We start from the raw sequence: 13,489 nt of genomic DNA, 5'->3' as shown, positions 1-13,489 counted from the left end.
GCGATCAAGTGGTTGCGCGTGACGCATGTGTTTCTTTTGCATAAGATATATTTATCCAAGATAAAAAGAATATTTTAAACATCTAAACATTCTAAAAAAATAAAATATTTAATATATTTTAAAATATTTTTTTAACACAATATATTCATTCGGAATTAAAAAATAGATAAAGCATCAAACGTATTTGTAAGAAAACGCACTATGCAGGAAAAAAAAAAAGCATTTGTCCATAGTTAAAAAAAAAATCTAAGACGTTTGATGCATTCTAAAATCCTTTCCTTTTTTTTTTTTTTTGCATACAATATATTCATCCAAAATAAAATAAATAAATAAAGCATAATTAAATCGTTTATGAATGTAATGATGACTATAAGTCCTCCACCTCAAAGGTGACGCCAAAACATGACTCCAAAGTTGCGCAATACCACAATTTTGCCTAATACGTAGGTTGGAGTTTGCTGTATGGTTAGTACGCTATTCAGCACAAGCTGTTCCAACACCAACGGGAATAAAGCTGTGACCGAATACGTTATCCTCTGCTTCTTCCCTTCCACTCTCCGCTCTTTCCCCTTCTCTCCCTCTCCGTCAAACCCTACTTTTTTTGCAAGCAGATCTCTCGTCTTAATTACACTGACATCCTCGTCTTAATTCCTCGATCGATTAATCTCGATTGCGAAATCCTTGCGTGATCGAATTGCCGGAATCCTTGTATCATCTTCTTCTTTCGTTACGGTGAGTCGATGATGTCTTCGTGATATTGAGTGTGGGGCTTCGCTGTTCATGTTGGACCCTCTTTTTCTTTGGACAGGGTTTGAGTCGGGAGCGTTGCGGTCGCTCCTGTTTCTGATCTCCGTCGGATGGAGCCTCGCGTGGGGGACAAGTTCCGCCTTGGTCGCAAGATCGGGAGTGGTTCCTTTGGAGAGATCTATTTAGGTCTGTGGCCTCTTTCGGTTTCGATCTTTTCTCAATTCGGGTGCTACTTCGTGCAGATTTTTCCTTTTTTTGTTGCAGGAATGATAAAAATCTGATCGTGTGGGGTTGTTGTTGTTATCTTTTGATGCAGGAACTAATATCCAAACAAACGAAGAGGTTGCCATAAAGCTCGTAAGTTTTGCCTTTTAACGAGGATTATAGCTTTCGATTTTTTTCCCTGTTCGGTGCCCTGCAGATAATCTATCGTTCGTTTAGTAGATACTCTATGTTGATGGGGTTCGAAAATAATTGCTGAATTCTTTCATTGCCTGCTTCTATTTTACTCTTGGTCTTGAGGTGCATGGTTTACAAAATTGCAGTCCCCCGGTGGTTGTGCAAGAGGTCCTTTTACCTTAAGCAATATGTATGGAACTTCATCTGTCAGGAACTTATGCTAAGCTTAGGGCATCTGAAGTCAAAATATGTTCCTTGATTCCCATTGGTAATGCAGAGAAAGGGTGCTACATTATTTGGATAATTACCTGGGTTCCAGACTGCAGGGAACAATCGTAAATGGATAATATAGTTGTTATATGTCTTATTGCTGTGTGTCTGCCTTTTTATTTTGTTTCCAGAACTACAAGGATATGACTGCTAAGTTTACATGGTTTCACTTGTCTTGTAGCCCGTTGCATGTATAATGATTTGCTTAAGGGGAACTAGCTTATATGATAGTTGGGTGATTCTGTTTCCATTCTCATTAACAGCTGAGATAAAAGAACTGATTTGTGTACCATCTTAATTCAGGAAAAAGAAGTCAAATATCTTTGTTGCTGTTATAAAATAACTTTCTCTTTTCTTGTTTCCCATAGTATTCTTCTATCTGTCTCGTGTGATTTGATGCAGATATCATCTGTCATATTTTTTAATAATTGTTTTAAGTTCAAGACATGGTTTTGTGTTGTTTTGACTTGTTGAGAGTGTAGAAAGGGATTATTGTTTGGTTGTAAAAGTTTTCTGCTGTAGCCATGGTGGGTTTTCAAATCTTTTTCTTGTTTAAGATGGTTATGTGTTCTTTCTTATTAGGAAAATGTTAAGACGAAGCATCCGCAGTTGTTATATGAATCAAAGCTATACAAGATTTTACAGGGTGGAAGTATGAAATTTTTTTTCTTTTTTGATTGTTTGGAACAAGTTTTTCTACTTTTCTTATTCATCATTGCAAATTTCTTCTTTTTATTTGTTTTGGCAGCTGGAATTCCAAACGTGAGATGGTATGGGATTGAGGGTGAATACAATGTCCTTGTGATGGACTTATTGGGGCCAAGTCTTGAAGACCTGTTCAATTTTTGCGGCAGAAAGTTTTCTTTAAAGACAGTTTTGATGCTTGCAGATCAGATGGTATCACAATAGCATACTGGGCATTTTTTAATATTATGGACCACAGTTTTCAACTTTAACTGAAATTTCATTAAAGATGCCTGTTTTACAAAGTTGTTTTGATGGTATTCACATATAATATCTTAAGCCTCATCTTCAGCTTTCTTGTCTGTTAGCTCTGCTTATGTCTCTGGGTACGCTTTCATATTTGATTCTGTTGATAAACAGTCTATGATCACTAGTGGCAGTTTGGCAGAACGGAATTTTTGTATTTTAAGCAGTGCCGTCTCTCACCCTAACTTTGTTTGCAAGAACCATCCTTTAACATTTTCTTTTTTGAAACTAGAAGTGATTTTATCTCACACCATACCCTTGTTTACAAGCTCCACTCTTTAACTTTTTTTCTTTTCAATTGAGAATTTATTTTTTTATTTTTCACTTACAGATCAATAGAGTTGAATTTGTGCATTCTAAGTATTTTCTACATCGTGATATCAAACCAGATAACTTTCTTATGGGTCTTGGGAGACGAGCTAATCAGGTGGGGCTTTTAGTTTCTGTTTTATATATGTAAAACGATCAGGTGTGTTGTCTTTTTCTATTAAGGTTTTTTTCATTTTTATTTAGGTTTACATTATTGATTTCGGACTTGCCAAGAAGTACAGAGATAGTTCAACACATCAGCATATTCCATATAGGTAAGATCTTATTAACCAATTCTTTTATAAATGTATTCTCTCTAGAATTATTGCTCTGAATGTTCGCAAGTAGCAAAGACATGTTTGGAATTTAGAGATTTCTATTGAAACATACCTTGTAACCTTTGCTTTGAGATGATTCAGTATTTTTCTGGTGGAGGCTTGCAGTGAATCAGTTGTTTCAAGGCATAAGATGTATTCCATATATTATCATTAACAAGTAGTCTTACCATCAGTAATATGTTTTTTCACTGGGAATTTGGAGTTGCACAGAACTTTTTATAACCATAGTTACTAAACGGGCACTTGAATGGCCAGTCTGACTAGTTACCTGATTCTTGGCCTGTCCAGTTTGATAATTGACCAATTTTTAAAAAATCAATATTGGTCCTATAGTCATTTTTTATTTACTTTTTAAGAGTATTTTAATCTTTTTTTTAAAAGAAAAAATTGGATACCTCCTTAAAGCATGTGTTACCTGACACCATTTAGTCCTCCGCCCCTCTCTTTCTCACCCTGTAGATTGTAGAATGATGACCTTACAGTTCCATATTTTGAGATAATCCAAGTTCATCTGTGCCATGTGGAATGAAAGTGGACAAGGAACTTTATTTTTTGCTTGTTTCATATCAGCATTTTGGCTGGACCCCACGAGCTTTGCTTTTAACCATCCTAAATGTGTACTTTTTGTAAATTTTGATTTTTTATTGATTACAGTCCTTCCAAGTATAGTGATCTGTTCTTATGTCCAAATGAGCCTCTGGTATGGCCTTGCATACTGGATAAGGTGGACAGTCATTTTCTAGAACAAATAGGGGCACTCGCTGTCAACTTTCTTGGTATGACACAGGAGTAACTAGTTTATCCTATCAGTTTGCACATTGCTGTGTCCCCTTATTTTCCAAGAGCTCAAAGGTTTCTTTTGGGAGAACTGGAAGCATAGCAAATACTCGTACATAGTTGGAAGGTTGCATTTTGAGAGAAGTGGAAGTATATTAAGCGAATACCAATTTTGTTTAATTTGTTCAATTGTGTTCACACCTGCTCATATCTTTATATAAATATGGAGTAAACTTTAGAATGATATGCATTTGCTTTCAATATGTTTATTCAGTTTGTTCTTTATCTGCCTTCAAATTAATTATCAGTTAAGTTTGTTCATTTATGTGGTCTTTTCTTCCTTAACAAAATGCAGCATTAAGATTTTGGTTGGTTATATATCATTTAATATGTATTTAGCTATGCTTTAGTTTGTTGGTGGGTTTGGTTTAGTTGAAAATATCTGTTTGACAACATTGAGTTTACATCTACTTGGTCCAAGATGATGCTAGGATGCATGACTCTTTTCCAGAACCTTTTTGGACTCTCTTTGGATCGTGGATCAAGTGCTTATAACATATTGAATGAACTTGAAGCTCCTTTTTGTATTATAATGTTATTATGAACTATTGCAGAGAGAACAAGAACTTGACTGGGACAGCAAGGTATGCAAGTGTTAACACCCATCTTGGCATCGGTATGCTGTCTTCTTTTTTCACATCACTTTTTAAATATTTTTTCTGAATATCTCCTGTATATGATGTCTTAGTATTACTAGATAGTACTCTGTTGCTCCTGCCTCTTGTGCATCTTTATGTTGCCCTTCTTGTTTTTCTCTCCACATTTTGACATCTTTAGTCTGACTGTTATCTTTATGCTTTTGACTGCCAAAGAGCAAAGCAGGAGAGACGATATGGAATCTCTTGGATATGTTCTTATGTACTTCTTAAGAGGAAGGTCTGCTTATTTTCCTCGAGCCTTCTTTCTCCTTCCTTGAATTCATTACTCTAAACTTTTTGTCTCTTTTCCCTTTTTTTTTTTTCAGTCTTCCATGGCAGGGTCTAAAAGCTGGAACTAAGAAACAGAAATATGAAAAAATTAGTGAAAGAAAAGTAGCCACATCCATTGAAGTAAGTTCTCTTATTTAAGTCACTTGTTGCAGTCAGTATGTCTTTCTTCCCTTATATTTGATAATAGAAGAATTTCAAATTATTCTCAGGCTTTATGTCGGGGTTATCCTTCGGAGTTTGCATCATACTTCCACTATTGTCGATCGCTACGTTTCGATGATAAGCCAGATTATGCATACCTTAAGAGATTGTTCAGGGACCTTTTTATTCATGAAGGTTAATTTCTTCAAATAAATTTTAAATTTCAAATATAGATACATGTCAATTGGCAAAAGCTATATTACTGAAGATGCAGAATTTTCATGTTCAGGATAATGATTGTTTACTGCTTCTTTATGATGCAGGCTTCCAGTTTGATTATGTTTTTGATTGGACAGTTTTGAAGTCTCAGCAATCACAGAATGCTAGTGCTCCTCCACGTCCTATTGTTAGTCAAGAGCATGTGTTATGTTTTAGTTAAACCCTCTTTTCCCCTGAAGAAATGGTTCTTATTTTATCATGTTTCATAGATCTCTGGTGTTGGACCTAGCTCTGGTTTGGTTCCTGCCACTGCAAATGATAAACATTCTGGTAAGCTACTTCTTTAAATTGTTCTATTGATATCAATGGAACTAAGTGACTCCGTGAAGCTAGTCTTATCTTTAGTTTTCAGTTTGTCTTGTCACACTTGTCTGCTATTTGTGCTAATTTGTTGCCTGTTATGTTTTGATTTCTTTATTTTAGTTTGATTTTCAATTCATGGTTGTTTAGCATATCGACTCGTATTGATGAAAGTATATCCAATCATCTTAATTTTAGAGGATGATATTTACTGGTTCAACTTGTATTCTAGGTGGTGAAGAAGGAAGGATAAGTGGCTGGCCAGCAGCAGACTCCCCCCATCTTGCTCGAGTTCCACCTCCAGCTGTACATGCAGGGACCTTGGCAAAACAGAAGACTCCTCTTGGTAATGAACCATCTGTCAACAAAGAAGCTGCGGTGAGTTTGTTATTTCTTTCTTTCACTCCAATAGAGATGTCAAATTTGTGGTGCTTGAAACTCGATAATATGCTATATTTTATTGGTCTGGTGCCGTGCTGGATGAGGTTGATAGTCAATCAATAAAATATTGTTTGGTACACAGGTCTTCTCCCAGTATGGTAGGTTGTGGGATGGTAATTGAGGTTGTTATTGGACACCTAGAAGATCATTGATATATAAGCAGAGCTACATAAATGTGTAACTTGTATGACTTAATAATATGATATATGGTGCCTTCTTTCGATATGATATACACATACGAAACATTGACTATAAATTACATAGGCATTGTAAGATAATGAGGTTCTTGACACATTCTTAATCTGGAACTTTTGGGGTTTGAGGCTCGTTAGGTATTGAAAATTTGAGTTGTAGTATTATTGATCTAGGGTAGGTGTTTTTGACACCAATATGATGTACAACATGTTTCTCTTATGCCAATCTGTTATAGGACAAATGACACTGATATTAATTTGATGTAGAATTGATGTATGAAGTTCTCTTGTAATTAAAACTTAAACTAGGCTTTGATGGTTGTGGAATAGAAAAAGAACTTTTCTTAATTTACAGGAAAAAAAGAAAACTAAAAGAAGATAAATAATCAGGATGTAAATCAAGACATATCAATCGTTTCTTTTTTTTTTTGTCTTGAAGGAAGATACATTTTCATATTTATTTTGACAAATAACTTTTTTTAGTGACCACATATTTTATCAATAGACTTCCTTCCATATATAATATTGTTTATGCTTTTTAGATTCTTTTGTTTCCTACAACAGTAGCACTCTTTTTCTAGTTTTGCTCATTCCCAAATATCTATTTGGTTATAAATCCTGAAACTACCACACTTAAGAGAAGGTAACTGGGAACTTCATTTTTTGAATTAGCTGCAGTACAGTTAAAATGATAAATCCAGGTAAACTTAGGTTGACATTCACTGTTGTCTTGGGTTTGCAAATTCTGAATTAAGTAATTTTTAGTAGTTTGTGGGACATGTGACATGTGACTACGATGCAAAATTCTTGATAAATGGCAACTGCATTTGCATGATATGATTAATGTTAACTGTTTAACTAGTATTTCTGCATTAAGTATATCTCCTGATGTTGGAGGCATGCATGTAGTTTTCCAGTTCGACTTTTCTGGGGCAATCAAGCGGATCTTCAAGGCGAGCTGTTGTTTCTAGCAGCCAGGACATGTGGGGCTCTGGGGCAGATCAATCATGCACTCACACCACGGAGCAGAGTCCTCGGACTATCTGTAAAGTTTCAAGTTCCGACGGGAATTTCCCCTTCGATTCTGCAGATCCCAGGCGCATTTCCTCTGGAAGGAATTTAGCAAACACTAAGAACTATGAATTCACCCTCAAAGGTATCAGGGGTCTTAGCTTCGATCATGATAAGAGGATCAGATACTAGTGTTGTAAACCAAGCTGCTGCCGTGGCCTTGCTTTACATTCACTCTGTAAATATGTATAACAGAGCATGAGTAAGATTAGTCATTTCCTTGCCATGAGTTGGTCTAGACCTGCTGATTAGAGGAAGTGTCCCCATAGACAGGAAAAGATTGAGATGGTGGATCTGAGGAGCTATGATGTCCAGCTTCTGGATGCCCGTGGTATGGCTGTACATTTATTTAGAGTTGTTGCCATGGCTCATGATTTCTATCATTGCATCAATGCTATTTAGTATGTTGTTTGTAAAAATTTTTTCTGTATTTTACAATTACATTAAAATGTTAGTTTTCAATATTTAATGTTATCTTGATTATGGCTTTGTTTGTGGAATTTTCTGCATGAGAAACTGTTCATTATAACTTTAATATCTATTGTAGGATATTAACTGTATGTTGTTTGAATAATTTAAGGTTGGATTTAGACATCCTCATCCTATTTACACACAAACTATTAGTTTGGAATGAGGGTTTAAAATTTCATGTGATATAATTATATCTTAAATATTGATAGGGTACTAGATTCAATTATCAAAGGTTGAATGTTTCAAATCTTATCCATCATATTTTGAAAATATCGGTTAGCTTAATTGATAAAAAATCTATCATTGTACGGTCTTGGTTCAAATCTCATACTCATCACTTATCATTTGTAAAATTTTAAAAAAAAGTTTGCACAAAATATAAAGTGTGAAGTCTTAGCATTTGGATCAAGAGTGCTACTCAATGTCTAAAGCCCACATCAACATGGTTTTTTGGATTTAAAGTCAAAAGATCATTTAATTACATTGACTGTATATTGTGTTGTGTCTCTTATTCACATAGTTTGTACATGGATCATGGTATTATATATACTTGTTATGATTGCCTTTCAACTTAGGTTCTTTCATTGCATACAAATTTAGTTTAGCCTCTGCTTTATATGATCATGGAGCTTAACAGATCAAAGCAGGGGAATACTTTTTCTTGTTTTCAGTGTTAAGATGATTTCCCACGAAGTCAATGTTACTCATCTGATGAATAGGCAACAATTATAGAACTCACTGAAGCTCCAGACCAACCATTTGAGTGGTAAATGGTATCTTGATGCTTTCTGCTTCTCTTTTAATGCTTAAAAGGATCTTTTGTGGTTCCTCAAGCTGAATCTAGAATGAAGTGCTTATTACAATTTAGATGATATTTCTTACAGAATACCATTTGTGGTTCCTTTTTTTCTTTTTATTTTTCCTATTTTCTGATCAACCATGTCTTCTTTCATGCTGGTTTCAGTTTCCTAGAATTTTTTTTAATCCCTCACTGAGAATCCCATGCGATAGTTTTAACATTTCTGATCTATAGTAGTGGTAAATAATATTTTGTGATTATCAGAAAGGAACTTACAAATTTGGTTGGATAGAAGGCAGTTTGAATATGGAAAGTTTTGTATCCTGAAATTGGTTGTTTACATGTAAAAGAGTTGGTATTACCACGTCAACTATAATAAGCTCATGTATCACAAATTATCGTTTTAGATAAATTAACTCAAAAAAAAAATCGATTAGTGAGTTTTAGATATCATTGCACATTAACTTGTGTACTTGTTTGCTGATATTAGAGGCCTAAGGTTTCTCCCCTTACTAGTATGCGATAGTTGGGCAAAGGGAAGTCTGTAAGGAAAATGTCTTTGCAAATTAATTGATGGCCTTTATCTTCCTATATTTTCCATTTCTTGTATGAAAATTGTCTGATAGCTTCTGTGTATTAACTCATGGCAGGAAAATACTCTGTAATCACACCTAAATATTTATCTTGAGGCTGCTGAGATGATGATGTGTGGTAGAATTACCTTTGTCATGTGCAAATCAGTCATAGCTGCTACCTGATCATGTGGGGTTGACTACATGATCTTTAATGAGGAATAAAAAGTTATTAATATGATTAAAATGGTAATCTCAATACACAGTCTGGAAGATTCACTATGTTGTTCTCTGGGTTTGTTGGATATTTTTGCTCAAATGGACTAAGCCTACATGATCTTTAATGAAGAATAAAAGTTATTAATATGATTAAAATGATAATCTCAACACACAGTCTGGAAGATTCACTATGTTGTTCTCTGGGTTTGTTGGATATTTTTGCTCAAATGGACTAAGCAATGATCGACAACGAGCTTCGGACTCACATGTTTCCTCCTTTCTGCAAGTCGCTTTAGAGCCTACAATCAGGTGTTATGAGAGTTGTTGAAAAGCCAAAAAGTAGGGCCACAACTGTTTTAATATTTGATGATTTTCCAAGAAACAGTTGATATTGTTTTTTTATTTTGTTGGGTGGAGTCATCATATCGCCTTAGTGAACCCTAACTTTGGGGAAAGCAATACAAGGCAGTAACTCCCAGGCAACAAGCAGCCCTCTCTGCCTCACCGATGGATAAATCACCTGTCAATAATATAAGTAGATGGCCAGGAAACTCGACAGGAACTTGCGACATCTTTAAGCAACAGACGAAGCAAAATGCTCTTTTTAAGTTGGCATATGTCTGTAGACGTATCAAAGCTAAGTAAACAAAGAAAAGTATGATCACAATATGCACAGACATTAATGGTGAACATACTTCATTATCAGAGATCAAATGTTGTTTGCCAATCCAAAAGGCAGATAGATAGCTCAAGGGAGGTTCAACCTACGACATGCAAGAGAAGAACCAAATCCAGAAAGGTGATACACTAAGATATGTGAGGATTGCACAAGCTTCAGCAATAAATTGCCATCAAATTTAGCTTCACATTGGGCCACAATGTGATGGCATCTGATTTCCAACTTGACATGGAAAATTGAAAATACTGGCATTCAAGCAGTTTTTTAATGTAAAGTGAAACAAATACAGAAAAATGAGGGTAAAATATAGCAGTGTGATGGAACATATATGAAAGTAATGGAGAGCTATGAAACTTAAGTGATGTAGTCAGAAAGAAAAATAAAAACAAGAATCATATGGTATGATCCAACCACAGATGCACAATAGGACAGCAAAAATGTAAAACCTAAAGACTGTTGACAAAGGTTGATGTCGCATGTGGACCACAGTATTAGACAGAAAGACTTGAAAAGATGATGAAGCTATTCTTTAACACTAACACAATATTTCAAAAAGAAATATTAGTCCAAGTTATAAAAATTTGTGTTTCACAAATAGCTACATAATGTGCACGCTCCAAGTAGATGATGTAATTTCCATGTGCATCTTACCCATGCGCTTTGATTGTATTTGCTGTTGCATTTCATGGGATAGGATCTATTCAACAAACCGCATTTTTATAGACTGTGTGTCATAATATAAAATGTCTAAATCAAACAAAACATGTCTCCTTATATGGTAGTTGCCATAGCCTAGAATGCAATACTAAACTTGTCCTGCTTGGGGAACCATATAAAATTTGATACTATAACAGAAACAGGAAATGAATTTGCACAAAGAAATCAAAGCGAAAGAAAAGAAGGGTTTTTCTGAAAGAAAAATAAACCACTATTTTCACCCAATGATAAAGCAGCACTCCCCAAACTAAGAGCTATTTTCACCCAAACATGGAAAATGCAACGTTATGTTATGTATGCAATGGGTGCACTTCTAAGAGAACATCACATTGGCTTAGATGATCTTTAATTTACCAAGTGTCTTTAGATACATACTCATCCGCCAAATATTCGACTTACTAGGTTTCCTTTTCTCAAGAATGATATTTCCTTTCAAAAGCATCTTTGTTATATATGAATATTCATGCTTCATCATTGTTCAGTTCCACAAGTATGTCCACAGATGATAAAAACTCAGCAAGTTGATTGATGATGAAGACACCTATTTCTTTGGTTTAAAGCTCCACAACATGCAGTTTTTTTAGAATAATAACATACAATAACACATGCTTATTGATGTACCAACAATAAAAGCTACATCAGCAATAGGATACATCACACAGTAGAAACAAAGAACTGCTTAGAACCAAAAGTTCCGACAAGAGATTGGAAACTAATGCAACAAAACCATATGCAATTTAAACAGAGAGCACAAGCCCGCAAATCTAGCACACATATACACACAGACAGATGCAATCAATAGCAGCAAAACAACGCAACTATTACACCTTACTTTTGGTTCACTATGAGAGTCCGATGCTTTTACCGGTGGAAAGTCTTGCCACACCTTTCAGGATTGCCTTAAGACAGTTGGAACCTAGAAGAATAACAGGTCAATGTTGGAAAAAAGGACGCCATAAATTTCACATTTAATCAAGTTCCAATCGCATCTCCGACAGTGAATGCAAAAGTAACTAGAAGCCCAGCCCATGATGGACTCAATGCAAGTACCCTGATTCAGACTCACAACGACTAGCATGATGACCACATAATGCAGCAAATTGTAATGAAAGCAACATGGACAAAAATGAAAGGGCAATTACCCACCATAATTCCAGCATGGCTACAACAACCTACAGAAGAACGAGCCCTAGCTCCGAAGGCTGTAAAGCACTCCTAAGCCGGTAGTTGTATAGATAGTAGTGGAGTTGTCCATCACCAGGCCCAAACTTCAGCTCCTTCAGGAAGACCTCATTGTGCATGAGATCAAGTGCATTGAAGACATCATAGTCCTTCTGCTTCGCCACGATAAGTGCATCGTTCATCAGCTGGAGCAGAGGAGTCCTCATAGCCACATTGTAATATGAATAAGCAGCCTTCAATCCCGAGTAGTTTGGGTTATTCAGAATCGAAGAAGGAAGAGAATAGAAGCTACAGAAGTCCGTCACTTCATGAGTCTCAGGGCTTTCAACCACAAAACTGTCGACCACATTCTCCAAAGGAAGAAGCCAATGCTCCACGTCATTCTCGTCGAAATCTGGCGCAACCACAAACTGGCTCAAGTAATCCCTCAGCAGCCGGGTGACTGCTGCGACATCGCGAAGCTCCATCTTCCTGAACCCGGGTGTCACAGTTGCCTCTGGAAGCTTGTAAAGCCTGATCGTTCGGCTCATAGTCATCCGAGCACCGAGGCGGGAGAACCCCACATCGATGAGTTTCTTTGGATTCAGCGAGCGATGCCAGTAGCGGCAGGTCGTGATGGGAGTCGGCAGGACGACCCCGGCTGTATAGGCTGCCTGCCAGATGTTCTCCAAATGTACCCGCCTGGTGACCTCCTTTATCATCACGGGGGCGAGCCGCTTTGAGCGTAGTTTCTTGTGGACGCAGAGAAAGTTGACCTCGGCCATCCGGACGGCTTCATCCCGCACACGGATCCTGGCGGGCACGCCGGTGATGAAGGCGACGAGCTTTTTGGTGGCCTTCACGCGGACGCCGATGTGCCAGGCCTTGAAGTAGCCCGGCGGGCGGAGCGCCCACCGGAGGAACTCCTTGGAGTAGTTGAAGCGGAACATGTTCTCATCGTCCTCGACGTAGTTGTTGGTAAGAAGGTTGTAGACTTCCGCGCAGGTTTGGTCGTCGTCGATGTCGCAGGTGGTCCACTCGTAGAGAGCGGGGAGGTTGTAGGGCTCCTGCTTGACGGCGGACACGGGGATCGGTGGCTCGATAGGACCCTCCGGGAGGCTACCATCACGGGCGTCCTTGAATTGCCCCACCGGCTGGGTCTCCCAGAATCGGTGCCGACTCTCGACGGCGAGAGCCTCCTGGATCCTGCGCGCCAGGGACTCGACCTCGCCGTCGCCCTCCGCCGCCGCCGCCGCCCTCGCCGGAGGGGCATCTGAAACTGGCTGCGGATCCGGGTTAGCCGTTTGCTCCTCAACGGGGGAGGAGGAGTCGTGTTCGCCGAGCACCATGGCGGAAACTTTGGATGGATTCGACAGAGATCGCAAAACGAATCTCAAATAAAGGAAATCGACGACAAGGGATAGATCACCTATGCGGATCGGCAGATCATCATGGAACGAGCAAATCAGAGCCTTGGTGGGGAGTAGATCGACCGATTAGGGTTTGGAGAGGAGCCGTCGAAGGAATCAGAGAGAGAGAGGAACATTTAGGCCGTTTTATTCTGACCGCTAAAGTAACGGGAGAATGACGATAGTATACCGGTTTTGGGCGAAACCTGTTCTTTTG

General features: G+C 37.6%; 2 protein-coding genes across 5 annotated transcripts; one reads left to right on the top strand and one right to left on the bottom strand.

Annotated features, from left to right (window-relative positions):
* Positions 1-494: 494 nt before the first annotated feature.
* LOC135585766 (uncharacterized) lies at positions 495-7,734 on the top strand. 4 transcript variants are annotated; one of them, XM_065189571.1, is made up of 15 exons: positions 506-732; positions 809-933; positions 1,064-1,104; positions 1,999-2,068; positions 2,165-2,313; positions 2,738-2,833; positions 2,920-2,990; positions 4,445-4,506; positions 4,703-4,766; positions 4,855-4,939; positions 5,029-5,155; positions 5,284-5,366; positions 5,449-5,509; positions 5,772-5,917; positions 7,084-7,734. In XM_065189571.1, the coding sequence occupies exons 2-15, from the start codon at positions 858-860 to the stop codon at positions 7,375-7,377; spliced, it is 1,425 nt and encodes a 474-aa protein (XP_065045643.1). In that variant the 5' UTR covers positions 506-732; positions 809-857; the 3' UTR covers positions 7,378-7,734. The 4 variants fall into 4 exon arrangements, with proteins under 4 accessions (XP_065045644.1, XP_065045642.1, XP_065045643.1 ...); XM_065189572.1 differs by having other exon boundaries at positions 495-732; positions 1,999-2,313; positions 7,092-7,295; XM_065189570.1 differs by having other exon boundaries at positions 500-732; positions 1,999-2,313.
* Positions 7,735-11,296: 3,562 nt separating this feature from the next.
* Positions 11,297-13,443, bottom strand: LOC103990021 (glycylpeptide N-tetradecanoyltransferase 1). Its single transcript, XM_009409035.3, has 2 exons — positions 11,849-13,443; positions 11,297-11,618 (listed from the first exon to the last, which is right to left on the bottom strand). The coding sequence occupies exon 1, from the start codon at positions 13,210-13,212 to the stop codon at positions 11,875-11,877; it is 1,338 nt and encodes a 445-aa protein (XP_009407310.2). The 5' UTR covers positions 13,213-13,443; the 3' UTR covers positions 11,297-11,618; positions 11,849-11,874.
* Positions 13,444-13,489: the final 46 nt, after the last annotated feature.

Source organism: Musa acuminata, chromosome BXJ1-6 (assembly GCF_036884655.1).
Source record: "Musa acuminata AAA Group cultivar baxijiao chromosome BXJ1-6, Cavendish_Baxijiao_AAA, whole genome shotgun sequence".
Taxonomy (NCBI): Eukaryota; Viridiplantae; Streptophyta; class Magnoliopsida; order Zingiberales; family Musaceae; genus Musa; species Musa acuminata.
Note: the sequence above shows the minus strand (reverse complement) of the source record. Positions and strands in the feature narration are given on the sequence as shown.

Bases quoted from the DNA above. Each gene is read 5' to 3' on its own strand.
- LOC135585766 (XM_065189570.1), top strand. From the start codon at position 858: ATGGAGCCTCGCGTGGGGGACAAGTTCCGCCTTGGTCGCAAGATCGGG. The intron at 2,834-2,919 runs GTGGGGCTTTTA...ATTTTTATTTAG, and splicing joins TTGGGAGACGAGCTAATCAG to GTTTACATTATTGATTTCGG. The intron at 5,156-5,283 runs GTTAATTTCTTC...TTTATGATGCAG, and splicing joins GGACCTTTTTATTCATGAAG to GCTTCCAGTTTGATTATGTT.
- LOC103990021 (XM_009409035.3), bottom strand. From the start codon at position 13,212: ATGGTGCTCGGCGAACACGACTCCTCCTCCCCCGTTGAGGAGCAAACG.